Raw genomic sequence first — 16,525 nt, 5'->3', positions numbered from 1 at the left:
ATAGGTACCCTAATGATATTCTGAAATTAGGCTTCTCTTATTCTCAAGGAGTAATCAGCATTTTAAAATGGTACATATGGAAGGCAGTTTGCTACTCATTTTAGAAATTTCTAGCTTTATCATTGCTCAACTTTCCAAGTCACACTGCATTTTAAAACACGATCCTAATGGAATAATTTTTTTAAAGGTAGAACTGTATTTGTCAAGTATTCCCCCTTATTTGTAATCTGTGTATTCTAGAACCTTGCCACTCAAACTTTGGTCCATGTGGCCTCATCACCTGTGAGCCCATTAGAAATGGACAATCCCAGACCTACTGAAGCAGAATCTGCATTTTAACAAGATCCTCAGGTCGTGCTTATGTGCAGTCTGAGAAGTACAGATTTCGGACAAAGAGGACAAAACCCAAAGGCTCTTGATTAGAAAGGTCCTGGCCAGGTGCAGTGGCTCACGCCTGTAATCCCAGCACTTCGGGAGGCTGAGGCACATATATCACTTGAGGTCAGGAGTTCAAGACCAGCCTGGCCAACATGGTGAAACACTGTCTCTACTAAAAATATGAAAAATAGCCGGGCATGGTGATGCATGTCTGTAATCCAAGCTACCTGGGAGGCTGAGGCAGAACTGCTTGAACCTGGGAGGTGGAGGTTGCAGTGAGCTGAGATTGCACCACTGTACTCCAGCCTGGGCAACAGAGTGAAGCTCTGTCTCAAAAAAGTCCATAAAATCATACTATTCATATAAAATGGGCAGACATACCCATACATAAAATTGACACTCAGATCTGTACAATGTTGAACAGTTGAAAAAAGGCCCACATGTATTCCTGTGGCAATGTTATCATTTTTATATTAAACGTGAAGGGACTAGAAGATGTTATCTAAGTGACTCCTAGTCAGCTGGCCAATAATAGCCTAACTTCCTGGGGTCATGAAAAGCTGCTCACAGTCACTGCTATGAGGCAATCATTAGAGGGCTAGATGACTCAAGAGCGAAAATCATGCAACTGCAACCAAGCTCCATTTTTTAAATGCACCTATATTTCCTTCCATCTGAAACAACAACAACAATTTCCTTCCTTCCTATTCATTTGGAAATATCATTTTCAGGCCACAACTAACCACATTAGAGGACCTGAATGAGAAAAATGTGGAAATAGCTAAAATAAAATTTCCTCTCATCAGTCTGTGGCCTCATTCCTGGCTGATAAAGCACCAGGATTTCAGAGGATGTTTGAGGAAAACAGTCCCTGGAGAAACATGATTAGCGGGCAAAGTTCTAAATACTTTCCCATTTCCTTACCATTTTTGTGCCCAATTTGATTCTTGGGTTTCTGCCAGTGCTTCTTGAGGGATGAACATCAAGAGGCTGGGTATCGATACTGGGCCTATTGTGAAAGTGAGGTCACAAGTGCCCTGGTGAGGCCAACGTACCTCTGTAAGGGTCCTGGGGTGGGTTCAGGTCAGGGGAAGTCGCAGACTGGACAGGAAGCTGTGGGACTGGAACCTGGTTTGGCAGAAGAGAATGGCTGCCTCTCAGGGCCACACCATCTTCACGATGGGTGCCCACCTGAAAGGGGTGAGAGGAACCAGAGAGGTGAGCAGGAACCAGAGGTGTGACTGCTATTTCCAGAGGCCACGAGGACCTGATGAAAGCAGGCTGGCTTTTCAAAAACCATACTCCCAAACGCATTTCACTAGAGGGCGCTGAAGGACCGCACATGCACCTATAGTTCCCGGCGAAAACACTTAACACTCAGTAAGACGCCGTGCTGTACATTCAGTGACAAATATGGCAGAGTAGCTCAGGCAGGTAAAACGTCAAATTGTCTCCCAGGGTGCTGCAGTGGAGCGCACTGATTCGTACCCATCTGTCTTCTATCATGTCCGCCAACAGATCTGACAATTATCTTAATGCCCATATGCTTAATTGTGGGCTTCTCAATTCCCCCATTGCTATCGGAAATCCTACAGGAATTTCAATTTGGCATTCGACTTTCATTTCAGGGGATAAGATTCTCAGGCCTGCCATTTTTTTTTTCCATAATGCCAGCTAAGCCTCTGACAGCGGAAGCTACAGCAGTATGGGACACAGCCTCTGCTTGGTACAAATATAATAAAATGTCACCTGGCTTTCCAAAACTGGCAGCCCATTCCAAATTAATGTTTACTGTATTTCATCAGCTGCTGAGTTTCAAATCCAAAGGGGGATGGTTTCTGCCAATGCCACCACACCGGAAAATGTACCAATAAAGGTTTTATTAAACACACCAGTAATGCCATCATTGCCATGCAAGGATGTTTGGACATTTTTCCATTTTTTCCCTCACTATTCTGATCCTAGAAAGACACCATATTGTAAATACTCTCGATGCTTCCAAAAATAAAATTATAGAGTACAGCATGATTACTTGATTAAAAAAATACTGCTGAGCTTTTTATTAACTACTGCTATCTACTCTAGGGTCCAGAGACACTGAACTTGCAGCACTGAGACAGCAACTGCCTACTTTACAGCATATGCCTTCAAGCAAAAACATTAAGCATTTATAAACTAAGAGGACAATGAGTAGTTCACATTTTCTTTTCTATTTCCAAGTATTTTCTTAGCCTATGGTTAAGTAAGCATTTACACAGGACGGTGGGTCTAAAACACAAAAAATTAACCATACATTTATACTGCTATGAATCAGGTTTTTTTTTTCCAGTCAAAAATATGAAACCAGAAAGGAGAATCTTCACTTTTTTGTTACCAAAATATTTTAAAAGGGTATTTCCAAAGAATGTATCAATAATAAGAATCTGAACCAACAACAATCAAATTCACGGGACCTAATAAACACATGCTATTTAAAGGCAGGTATGTATTGTAAGTATCGCCTACAATATTTTGCTTTTTACTGAAAATATATTTAAGTAAGTGATCCTGAAATACGCCATTTTTATATTCATGTGTATGTGTGTGGTGTGTGTGTGTGTGTGTGTATATATGCACTCCAAAATATTTTTTTTAAATTTTGGGTGGAAAATTTATGATTTAAATCATAAATCATATTGTTTGATTCAAAATACAGCAATAGGAAAAGACTTGAGGCTTATGAGCATCAGGAAGTATCAAGAAGTGTTTCAGCAGAGAGAGGTGGGAAGTCCAGCACTGCTGCCCGGTGCCTGTGTCGCAATACAGAACTTTCTGAATGGTGGTTATGTGGCCTTTATGGAGTGCTTCAAATGTACTGAGACTGGTATCTCCCAAAGCAGCCCATTCCATTTTTACCACAAATTGGCCTCTTTGTAGATTTCACTCACTGATCCTAGAGCTCTATGGCATTAAGTACAGATCTTTTTCAAAAAAAACATATTCAACCCTGTTGCCTGCCACACCACTCCTTTTCTCTGTGACTGAAGTCTGCTTCAGTCTACAGGCAGACCACGCCCACCTGCTCCTGCAACCATTTGTAACTGACTCTCCTATATATTTTAATTTTTATTCAGAAGAGTGATAGCTATTTTCCATTGAGGTTTTGATTTGCTGTTTTTATATTCATGCATTAGAAAATGGATTCAATCAATGATTATCCTTTCAATCTAAGATGTCAACTTGTAAGCATGAATTTTTACAGGCCTTGATCAAATGGTGGCTCTTTATGTCTGTCAATCAATATCTAAATAATTCTTTGTGCTGATTCATATTTATTTATGTTCCCAATGGATGTAATTTCTTGAATTTCCACAAAGGATGACTCTAAGTCAAAATCACTGAAAGTAACCACAGATTTGAGCATAGAGGAGAAGTATACTCCTATTTCAGAATCATTAACACTCTTAAGACTTATTGCAAGCATCTGTGACATATCTTAAGGTTAATGTTTTGCTTTTTACTTAAAATATATTCAGTTATTGATCTTGAAATTTTTTTCCTCTAGATCACATTGAGGTAAGTTCTTAAAAGAGGAAAAGAGAACCCACGCAATCATACATGACAACTGGTATATAACAGGTACATAATAACTGCAGACAGAATCGTGTGTTTTGACCAAAAATACTTGCATGTTATATAGAAAGAATAGCCTGTGTAGTTCAAGAACCCTCAAAACTCAGGCTATCTTCACTTACGGTGATCTTTGTCTCTGTTTTGTTAAAATCTATTTAATTTTAAATCTTTCTTCTATACAATGACTGTAAACTCTTAAATATTATAAATATATTTGAGGATATAGTTGTTCCAACTACATTTTTGTTTGGATTTTAGGCCCATATGTTACCTAACTCCATCTATTTTCTATAGATCATGTTAGATCATCTCAATACCAATCATTTTCCATAAAGAATGATAGAGACAAAGTTGTTCTGATGTTTTTGTTTTTTAAAATTTAAATTTCTTTTTTTTTTTTTGAGACAGTCTCGCTCTGTCGTCCAGGCTGGAGCCTCTGCCTCCCAGGTTCAAGCGATTCTCCTGCCTTAGCCTCCCAAATAACTGGAATTACAGGTGCCCACCACCACACCCGGCTAATCTGTCGTGATGTTTTAAGACTTCCCTTGTAACTGTGTCTATTCCAGGTCATGTGAATGACCTCGGATAGGTCCAGAGCCATGTAATAATGAGCTTGATCTCCAGGATAGGATCAATTCCATTGCCCGTGGCTGTGGAATGGTATTCCAATTTGAAGAATTGGCTTGGCCTTGCTTGTTTCCTTGGCCACAGATGGCATGTTCTAACCCTGTTTACTTCTCCTTCAGAAACATTATTTCTGGTCACATGAGAGACAAGGGAAGAAACACGGTGGATGGTCAGCACAAATCCATCACTAGAATAACACAGAAGTAGATGGAGAAACCCACACTGTTCTCTGTATATACAAAGGTCAGGGATTGTCCACTGGCATTAAGGTGGCCCATTCATAGGATGACCCATGTCTGCTTCAAATTGAGCTGGGCCATCCAATGATCTTGGCATTCTGAACTTCAATACGTCACAATGTGACTAGGAAAAAGGAGATTCCTGCAAGTCAATGCTAAGAATGACATTTGGTCCCTACTTTTAGAAAATCTCTACTTCGTTAAAGCCCTATTTTGATAACCTTTTCATAGAGATAACAGTAGTCTAAAGTTAAAAGCCAGCTTATGAAAAGTTAATTAATACTCATTGTAAATGTGAATCTTCCCATACTCATGTATAATGCAGTTTTAGTGACAGCTATGCTAAAAGAAGTGAAATTTAAAAATTATTCAATGATTATTCATTGATTGATCAGAGCATGCATTTACTAATTCAACAAACATTTGCTAATCTAGCCCATGCCTGTCACTTTGTGAGATACTGGGGACAGAATGAGAAATAACTCAGATGTGGTCCTGGTTTTTGTGGAACTCATAATGATTCTTGGGCGGATTTTTGTACACTGATCAATTTAGTGGGGCAGTTTTAATAGTAAGGAAGAGAAACCTATTTGAGATTGTTCAAATAAAAGGAGATTTATCATAAAGAGTTTTCTGTAGCTTAGGTTTTAGACTCAGAGAGCTCTTGGGAACCGAATGCCACTCCTTGCCTCTGCTGGGCTATTCAGCCTCTTTCCTCTCTCTGGGGGCACCACTGCTTCTCTTCGGCTTCTGCTCTCTCATGAGGACATATTGGACTCATTCTTCATGATACCTCGTGGTGCATTCCTTCTGGTTCTGTACCTGCTGCTGATTTCCTCTTTGTCTTCGTATTTCTAAGCTTAGAATGCCAAGATCATTGGATGGCCCAGCTCACTTTGAAGCAGACATAGGTCATCCTATGAATGGGCCACCTTAATGACAGACATTTTCCTGGTCCAGAGAGCTACAAAGGAGGAAGGGGAGACAAGATCATGTAGTCCAAACACAGCCAGCTTGGCCTGTCCTGTCCACATTTTGGCTGGTACATGTAGGTGTAAATATCTGAGTTACACTGTATATTAGGTCAAATTATACTCAAATTCCAACACATCTATTTAAATTCTCCTGTGTGAATTTGTCATTGGATATAATTAAATGTCATTAGATATGCAATTATTATTTTGAATCATGTAAGCACCATATAATTTTAAATAACCTTAGTTTCCAAGAAAGGGCTTGATAAACTGATAGAAGCACTTTTAAATCATAGAACTTAGACATCAAGGGCTTAGAGGACCTTCGTTATATATCAGTTAGGTCAGACTCTTCATTTTACAAAGAAAGCTAAGGTCAAGAATGGTGAAGTGACTTAAGATCTAACTTTAGATGTTTAGTTAGAGATCTAAAACAGATTTTGAACTCAGAAAACTTACAACACTGAACAATTATATAGGAAAGGGGAGCAGAGTTAGGGGGCAAGAGGGGTTTATTTACCAGAGCTTTTGTTTTAAAACAGCGCACGTGTGTGTGTGTGTGTGTGTGTGTGTCCATACATGCACATACACACCTAGGTACAAGCATATGACATATATATATACACATATATATACAGATATAGGAAAATCATTTCCATTTTCTTTATTGTAGGGGGAAATCATAGTTCATTAACTCAGGCCAAGGCCAAGATGTCTAACTAAATTATAAAATTTAATATTTGCCACGATCCCTCCAACATAAACAGATTTAAAAGACATGCAGATTCAAATTAGGTGGTTGTTGGCAAGGCTGTTTTTATATGGAGATGCATTCAGCATTGTGGTAAATATCCTTGTCCTTATCCTCTAGCTAACAACAAACACCACAAACAAAAAAGACATTCAATATTTTTGCTCTCTTTGTTTCCAGGGAGTATTGTGAAAGTAATTATTCTGTTGTATTTAAGAGGCCTATTTCATGGATGGGAAAATGTATTAAATTTCATTTGGCAGTTATTCAATCCTAGTTAATGTTATCTCCAGAGATAACTGCTTCAAAACAGGCTTTCAGACCTCAGTCACTTCTATTCTACCATAATCCTTCTAAAAGAGTAAAGAATGGGAACTTTAGGAAACTTGTCACAGTTTCTAGACCAAGTGATGATGACACAAAACTGGATATACTATTATAAACATTTTGGTACATCAAAATTAAAGTTTGCTGTTAATGACATCTGGTTTCCAATTTTGGACATTTTTTTGTTTGTTTGTTTTTAGAAAGAAGAACAACAAAATGGGACAAAGACAGAAGTCCTGGTGACTGTGACTTACTGTTACTTTTCGGTCTTGTTTTTCCATTAACACAAAAGAAAAGCTGATGTGTTTTCACTGTAATTAGAAACCCATTGATACAGAAAACAGTTTTGGTGTCTGAACTGTAATCTCCCCATGAAATATCAATTATACATGACAGTCGTAGAGTACTAGATTTCAGTTACAATTATCTTGCCAGACCTCTGTCATATTAGAGGAAAGCAAACTTATTTTCTCAAAAGTGCAAAACACCATTTAGTACAAAAGTGCATCTTTTAAAGAGGTGGGAGGTGGCCATGCAAACTTCTTTAATGGCTCACAGATGGGAACTTGGAAGTTCATGGAATGGCAGCAGTAGACAGATACTGTGAGGAACAACACTAGAGGCACAGAGGCTCTGCAGGAAACAAGACCTACCTCTAATAACCACCTGTTGTGGGAGAAAGAGCTCACATCTGGGACACTCCAACCACAAACATAATTTCCATATTTCTCAGTTTAAAAAATTATCAGATTATTTTTCTTTAGTACATGTGATTAAACCTTTAAGAGACTTTTCATTTACATCAGATCTGGATTCAATTCTTTTGTTTGGATTTTTATTTGATTCTTAACATGTTTGTTGGGAGAAGATTTCGTAACTGTCTTGAGAACACCTACATTGTTTTCCAGAAACATCATAGCTTCACTTATGTTCTGTATGAAATGTAAGGTAATTCCTTATTGTGTAATTCTTGGAGATTTATTTAGTACTTATTCTCCAGATAATAAAATAATTTTCAAGAGGATTTAAACATGAGCTAAATGATCCTGACCTTGGCAGTGCTTGCCTATCATGCGATCAGCTGGGCTCAAACTCCCCTGGATGTTCACCAAAATGGTTAAATGAATTATTCTGTGATATAGTTCAAGAAATGCAAATGGATGTGAGCCGACCTCAGTTCATCTTTCTTGTAGTAACTCACACGTTCCATCTATTAAAACTGTTTCATTGATCTTTTCTGTATCTCCACCCCACACCCTCAATTCTCAACATCATTTTCCTATAGTGGAAACCATAACTGGATAGAGCTCACCCAGGGGGACAGTGGCAGGAGATTAACAGAGCCCATTCCTCTGTGTCTTCCTTGCTCCACGTAGCAGGCTAGTAAGTAGGTGGTATGGAACTAAAGTTAATCCATCCTAGTGAACCAAACATATCTAGCACAGAGAGTATGGGGAAGTCTAGCAATTATGTGTAAACAGCTTCTGTTTAAAGGAAAAGACAACTGGACACTTGATTTACACTTGGAATTCTGAATGCCTGAAGTGCAAGCACACCTGTGAGAGTGCACAGTCATGCTGCTCACCTCCACACACTTTTCAGCCAGTCCAGGCGACCCATACCTAAGGAGCCCTAGGGATTTGCCATTACCAACTGGCCTTTATTTTTTAAATGCTTTTCTTGTTATTCAAGTAACACATGCTTATTGTAATATATTTGGAAAGAGAGCAGAAGTGTAAAGAAGTTCACCTAAACTAACGAACCATTTCTTCCCCATCACTTTCTAAATACTCATCTTTTAAATGCAATATTCTCTCTCCATCAGTTGATCCCTTGCAATATTAAGGCTTCAGCCTGGCTCTTGCCTGCTGCATGGATTCAGTCTAAGAGGTCCACCTTGTGCCAATGCATCCTTCACCTAGACTCCCAGGACCAATGCAGTTCCCTCCTATTTTTAAATTCCTCACTATCATTGTTCAATTACCTACGCATGGCCTCTCATCTGCTGGGTTGATGCCCACATCACTAAGGCTTGAGCAAAGCCCTCCCTGCTCTGTCTGCTGGGCTGGTTTTTTCCCCAACTCACCAACTGCTTCTCTTTTATTAAAGCTCCACAGATCCCCTTACTCTCTGACCCTTCTGGGCTGAGTGGTTCTCCAGAAATCACTACTTTCTTGTCACCTCACTGAGCTCACTATGCATTACAGACACCACCCTTAAAACACATTCAAGGTCATTGTTGAAAGGTGCAGGGCATAAACTTCAATAAGTTTGTTTTGCTGCCATTCGTGAAGCCTATACTTGTCTCCATTTGTGAGCATCCCATCTCAAGGACAGGAACTGCACAGGTCACTGCACAGGAGTGTAATAGTACAATGTGCAATTAGATGCTTAGTAAATTATGACACACATTTTATGGATCTGTGAGACTATGTCTGAAATCTAAGGCCTTTCATATTGTCAAATATACATTTAGCATGTTTCTATCAAATAATAAACATTTCACTTAATTTGACAAGCACCTTATGAAAGTGTACTATATGCAAGACACTACATGGGCATTTGCAGGGAAAAATAATAAAAGACAGACACGTCTATGACTTTGCAGGCACTGATTTTTTTTTTTTTCTTTTTTAAGATGGAGTCTTGCTTTGTCACCCAGAAAGGAGTGCAGTGGCATGATCTTGGCTCACTGCAACCTCCGCCTCCTAGGTTCAAGAGATTCTCCTGCCTCAGTCTCCCCAGTAGCTGGGATTACAGGCATGTACCATCACGCCCAGCTAATTTTTGTATTTTTAGTAGAGGCGGGGTTTCACCATGTTGGCCAGGTTGGTCTCGAACTCCTGAACTTGTGATCCTCCCACCTCGGCCTCCCAAAGTGCTGGGATTATAGGTGTGAACCACTGCGCCTGGCCCAGACACTGAAATTTTAATGGTGGGATAATATAATTACTATACAAGGCAAAATATGATGAATGTCATAAAAGAGTACAAGGTCATGTAGGGTTTTAAAAAATGATGAAGTCATACCCGTTTGGGAAACCAGGGACTACTTGAAGAAGAACATGGTATTTTAAGCAGGTTTTGAGTAGATGGGTAGAATTTTGATACAGCTTATCCAAATATATTTTTTAAGAGCTGATGCTTAACACAATTAAGTAACATCCCAACCTTAAGAGAAAATTTCATTTTACATCAATAAGTGGCATGATTTAGATACTGGGTATGTGTGAAGAAGCAAGCAGCAAAGGACTGTGTGTTAACATGTGTTTTCATATTGTCAGACTACATATTTCTGACAAAAAGCAGATTTTTGTAAAGTCCTTTGTGAAGCTCAATGGCTTTGCTACAAAGTGAACAACACAGGGCATTTTGGACACAAATGATACCTCACTGTATGTGTGTATTATTGGCCCAAATGATTCACTCTTATTTAATTGCCATGAAGTCTTTCATCTCCCAGCTATACAATAATAGTTTCCATATGACTAGTGGCTCTGCTATAAATAAGATCAAAAGCAGAAGAAAGGATTTAATAAAAGAAAATGACATTAAGAGTAGCATTAAATCAGGGGGAAAATACCAATATCCAACTCTTTTTTTTTTTGTTTTGAGAATAAAGCACCCAGAGTACTAAGTAGCTTCCCCAATATCTCATGAAAGGTCTTTTTACAAGCAGTAGGTATATGCAGAACGCATCGTGTGCACGTTAGAGTGGCAATGATTAAGTTGTGAGGGTGTGTGAGAGGTAGAAGGCAGAGTGTCCCATTTAGAGTCAGGTAGGAGAACAGGTAATAGACCAAACAGCTAATTTCACATGGTAAAGAATACAACTGCAATGTGTCAATGGCAAACGTCCACCCATTTCTCTGCCCTTTTCTGTTCTATTTGATGGAGAAAGACTTTTTGGTAATCCAGAGTTTTTCAGAGAATCATAACATTGCTCAATGCCTGTACATGAGTTCTGAGAAAGGAAGTTTTTTTTGGCAAGGCACAGTGACTTGATATGAAAAGCCAACTTCCCAAACAAATTTTCTTCTAGTTCTTAAAAAAAAAAATACAATGTTAATCTCTATTCCTGACTGGATAAACAGCTGCTAATAACCTCCAGCTCCCAGGGGAGGAGGCTTATTTCCTTTCATCTTCAGACTGGTGGATACCTGACGTGCACTGGCCTTTAGTGGTTCCACATGCTTTCTGCTTTGCTTTTTTTCCAAACTGCTTCAATATGGGTCTTGCCAAGTTGGGTCTCTTTTCCCCCTTTCCCTTCAATTGCATCCAAAACCTTGGAAGATATAGTCAGTTATGGTACTGCTTATTTGAAATAGTAGTTCTTTTACTGTTGGTGTGTTTAAAGAGAAAATTCAAACACTTATAATCTCCCAAGGAGACTAGAGCCTTGGGCTCTTGTATCTTGAAGCCCTGTGAGAAAAATGACCATTTTAGTTCCTTTCATACTGAGCTAATTATTCATTTGAGGGCTGGCTATGTTCAAAACTACTCAATTTCTAGTAGTATTGCTTGTGCACTTACTTATAATACTTATAGCTGTGTCCTAAATAAAGGAGCAAACTTCAACACTTTTTCTTCTAATAGGAAATGCCCTGCAGAAGATTCCAGAGCCAGCCGGCCCCTGGAGTCTTTCTCACTTGCTCTTAAGCACCTGCTTTAATGGTGACCTCAGTTCTATATCTCAAGATTTAGACATTTTGCAAAACAGCTTTTTAAACAAAAACCAGCTGTTTCCCATCTAGACTACAGGGGGAAAATTTTGGGCAGCTTACAGAAACATTACCCAGAGACTACCATTCTCCAATAACTTTCACACACTTCCAGCTCCAAAAGAGACCCATCCGTGTGCAGAAGCCACAGAGAAGGCAAATGTGAAATTAAAATGTGGAAACTCAATACCGTGGTTTTTGACAATGTGTCCAATTAACCGCTTTAAAATGAATGTGGCTGTTGTATCAGGACAATGTTCCCCCAAAGATGTCATTTAACTAATATTGGACAGATCTTTTGGTTAAACTCAACTTTATAGTTCTAAGATGATTTATGGATTTAGAGGAAGCTATAATTATGCATAACTGTGAATGTCAACCAATTAGGTAGAACCCTCACATTACAGAACATGTAATGCTACAGCTTTTTTTCAGTTCTCACTCCTAAAGCTGCTTTGCCTAAACCCTCTTCTTACTATGAACCCATTTTCGACTTCTGTTTTCTAAGCAATTAAGATACTTTTGATTTGAAAAATTTACAGCCACAATAAAAGTTAAAATAACACAACGGCCATGGAATGTGAAAAAATATAAAATGGCCAAGGCCTAATCTTGGCTTTTAAACGGTGCCAAGTTGCTCCAGTATTTTCTGTTTTGGTATGAATGACATAACTGAATTACTTCATGAGTTGCTACTTTAATTCCTAAGGGTGGAAAATTCCATGAGTTAACTTAATTTGGATGTAAAAAATATACATGAAAGCTCACTCTTCCTGTGGACTCTCATGTGAAATATTCGAGCCAATTGCTGGAGCTGCCGTGCTGTGGAGGGGTTTTTCCCCCAGTGCAGCCCTGGCTGGCAAGCTGCAAGAGCTGGTATCATCAGGCAATTTTCTTATTTCCATTTGGATGCATGAGCCTTTATTTTCTGTTTTTGTTTTTAAATCATGTTTATTATATGGTTCTGCAACGCCTTTTCTATCCTGTCTCCAAGTGTTGAAATTCTATGTGGACTTGAATATGAGCTCAATGGCATCTTCTCCGGGAAGCATTTCCTAGCAGTCTGAATCGCTTGTTAGGTCATTTCATAATTCTACCTTGCATTATAGTTAGACCCATATTTGTATTATCACCTACCAGGATAAAAGGCCTGTAAGATCAGATACTTTCTTTTACACGCTTATGAATCCCCAAAAGCATCTGAAGCCCGGCAGATGCAGAAGGGCTGAATGAACATATGTGTATTTTCTAATATATACAATATATACTTTTCCCTCCAGAAAATCTGCTTTCTTGAGAAAATAAGGGTAATGTTACATTTTTTTAAATGCACAGTTGTGCCTATTCCAAAGTATAGATAGTTTAAGATTATGTCCTTGTAACAGTTAATTTAAAAAATGATGATTACTGTGCTATTAAAAGTGTCTGCCTGCTTTTGCCTCCAAAATTTAAGAGGAAAACCATGTAAGGATTTAAGAATATCATGAGGTTATAGGGTCTATTTTAAATATACGTGTGTGTGTGTGTCCTTTACATTGTAAAACTGGGAAAGCCAATAAGGTTTCTGTTTTTGATTTATTTAAAATTCATGGCTCCAAGATGCAAAACACTAGAGAATTAGGATTTGTTTGTCCTAGGTGCAGAGAAAGCAGGGTTTTGAGGTAAACATTCAATGCCAGACTGTCTGTTTCAACATCATAGGGTCTGAATTTGAGTAAAATATGTATTGATGTGGAAAGAAGGGGAAATACCTAAGGTGACCAACTGCATTCACATATGGGCATGCACAGTGTCCTAATCACTTTTCTTAGGGCTTGCTGAATAGAGCTTAAAGGATCTCACCTCTATTGCTGCATGCAGAATCTTTTGACTTTTCTTTAAATTAATATAGAAATATCAAATGGTGAGCTCAAGGATTCTGCAGCTGTTATCACTAATCCATGGTTAAAAGAATTTCTTCAAGTTCTTTTTCCCTTCTGTCCTTTTTCCCTTTTCAGTTTTTTAAAAATACAGTATGATATTGATAAAGATCAAAACTTTCAGTTGAGCTTGCTAATCTGCTCTCCGAAATACTTGACAGTTGTGGAGATTAGGAGAGATGACAGAACACCAGAGAAGGCAAATATCCTAATTTAAAGAAAAACAAGATAGTAGCTATTGAAAGATGATATTGACCACCAATAGCTTGGGTGAAATTCTGTAACAGGCTATTTAGAAAATAGTTTTGAAAGTGCTCTGAAACAGAGGAATGGCCTCTCAAACTCAGTCTGTTTCCACCAGAGCAAGGCCTTCTGGACAAGACTCATTTCCTGCTTCACAGTGAGTGCTGCACGCCTGGCTTCTGGGACAACACTACGGACACAATGAGAAAAGGTTGGCCACACAGCGTATAAGGAGGGAGACAGGACCAGCTGAGATTAAACTAAGGATAGAAGACAGCACACGTGTAGAAAGAATGTCTGTAACACTGAGCCTCATGGCCTTCTGGTCAATTCCCTCCCCTGAAAATATTTTTATTGGTGGCTTTGATGTGGGCATTAGTCACACCCATCACATCTGCCAGCAACAGAGATGGCAGAGTATGTGACTGAATGAGGACTTCAGGGAAACCATTAAACAGGAATCAGACTAAGGCTACAATATAACATTCAATGAGGTTTCATGAAGTTTTGTACAAACACAACAAAAAGTACACAATGAGACTGGGGAGATATGTGGCTTAGGACTTCAGCTGATTACAAATTGAACATATGTCAGCAGGACAATGAAAGCATCAAACACAGCAAAACAGAATTTTGTTAGGTGGCCTTAATGAAGATACAAGGTACTGAATGGGGGAGGAGATAGATCCATCCTAGTCCACTTGATCCTTCCTTAAGCACTGTGTTCAGTTTTCAATTCCACACACTAAAAGGTTCTTGTGGAGAAATAGGCATCCTTGCTAAACTAGGGAGAACGCACTGGGAAGCGATGGAGTTCATGACAGGGAGTCTGAACTTTTTTTCAGGTTAAACATTTGAAGATACTGATGTTTCCTCTAGAGGAAAAAAACACTGAGTAGACTGTCTTCAAATAACTGAGCTTCTCAAGCGCTTGTTGGACTTGACTTGCAGGCAATTCTATTGGGCAGAAACATAAGGACTGCAGAAAAAAGCAAATTTGGGCTGGACCTAGGAAGAACTTTCAAACATTTGACAAAAATGGACTTTGGAGGCATTTGGAGCACCCTTGAAGGAAGGAGGTTGATCAAGGCTTGTTGACTGCTGGGCAGGGAATCTGTAGGAGGATTTCAGTAGAGATAATCTCTTAAATTCCCTGGGAGTCCATGGGAATAACTGCTTAGAAATGAAGTATGCACTCAAATAGACACAGAACTTTATGGAATCAAAACCTATGAAAGGCCAAAGGAGCAAGACTGAAGATGCTGATGCCTCTGTTGATCATATATTTGTTGAAGAGGTCCACACAGAAACAGAATTTTCTGAATCCTGCTGCTCCCATTACTATATACCAGTAAATGCCACATCACATCAATGCCCACTACCCTCTCTTTTTGCCAAATATTATTGGCAGAGCTAAAGAGCAACTCATTGCAGGCAGCCTATGGCCAACTAAAGAGTTTTCTTGGATTTCATTAGTTAAGTCAGAGTAACAGAATGGTTTCTAATATCTACCACTCACAGTTGTGAAATGGTTATGATATTAGGGTAAAGAGGAAGTCGGCTGAGCAGTGTAGGATATAGCACAAGGAGTGCTGGTCTGCTTGCTGTTTTGTCTGGTTTCCTTTTTTGTGTGTACGGCAGGGTCTCATCTGTTGTCCAGGCTGGAGTGCAGTGGTACAGTCTTGGTTCACTGCAACCTCTGCCTCCAGGGTTCAAGCAGTTCTGCCTCAGCCTCCTGAGCAGCTGGGATTACGGGTGTGTGCCACCATGCCTGGCTAATTTTTGTATTTTTGGTAGAGACAGGGTTTTAGCATGTTGGCCAGGCTGGTCTCGAACGCCTGACCTCAAGTGATCCACCTCCCTCGGCCTCCTAAAGTGCTGGGATTATAGGCGTGAGCCACGTGTCTAGCCTCTTTTGTCTGGTTTCGAATCCTACTAGTGAGTACCCATGGTTTGGTCACTTCCCCTTCCTAGGCCTCAGTCTCCAAAGGATGGGCAATGGGTTAAGTGATTTCCAGGGCACTTTTAGAATCTAAAATTCAGTGGTCTGAGCTCTTAACTGTACAAGGAAAACTACTTGAAGTTGTTTGTCCTATGAAGCCCTGAGAGGTAAAAGCTCTCATGTATTTAATATCAGTTAAATAAAAAGATACTACCTTGCCTAAGGAATGCTCTTTTGAGAGATTGCGTTTAATCCAAAGTAAAACTAAAATTGTTACTGAAAAGAGGAAAACTGGGCTAAGATCCACTTTTATTGGTGGTTTCTGAAATGAGTTCCATACCCTCTACCTGCAGGACTCTGGAGGATGCTGTGGAGGACAGGTGTGTGGGGTGAGTTGCACATGACTCCCCCATCCCTAAGTCAACTGGAAGAGTTTCTCATAGGAGATGACCACTCTTCTACCAAACAACCATGTGATCTTTCACTACTGGATAGGAGTCGGGCCCCTGGTCTTTTAGAGGGCATAGCAGACTGGCAGGGAGCACTCTGCTTAAATACACCTCTTTTCCTACTAGTCTGTGAATTCCTTGAGAGCACAGAGCCTACACTTGGTAACCACGGATACATGTTATTGGAATGAATAAACAGACTTTAAACAAAAAGGACCTGGGAGCTACACTAATGCGATACATGAATAGTAGAGGGGATTTTTAGCTTAATGATCCCATCATTGCTGACTCTATCAACAAATAAACAGGAACACATAGAGTCACATAAAGACAAGTTTGATGT

The 16,525-nt window shown here is 39.3% G+C and overlaps 1 protein-coding gene across 17 annotated transcripts in view; it reads right to left on the bottom strand.

Annotated features, from left to right (window-relative positions):
- TCF4 (transcription factor 4) overlaps nucleotides 1-16,525 on the bottom strand; it is a 366,252-nt gene that overhangs the window by 9,662 nt on the left and 340,065 nt on the right. For all 17 annotated transcript variants that reach the window (XM_008014004.3, XM_073006280.1, XM_008014010.3 and 14 more), the window contains one exon: nucleotides 1,434-1,569. In XM_008014004.3, coding sequence (XP_008012195.3) covers nucleotides 1,434-1,569 — 136 coding nt within the window. The remainder of the gene's footprint in view (nucleotides 1-1,433; nucleotides 1,570-16,525) is intronic.

The sequence above is a fragment of the Chlorocebus sabaeus genome, chromosome 18 (genome assembly GCF_047675955.1).
Source record: "Chlorocebus sabaeus isolate Y175 chromosome 18, mChlSab1.0.hap1, whole genome shotgun sequence".
NCBI lineage: Eukaryota > Metazoa > Chordata > Mammalia > Primates > Cercopithecidae > Chlorocebus > Chlorocebus sabaeus.
The sequence above is the reverse complement of the archived record's forward strand: the minus strand, read 5'-3'. Positions and strand labels throughout refer to the sequence as shown.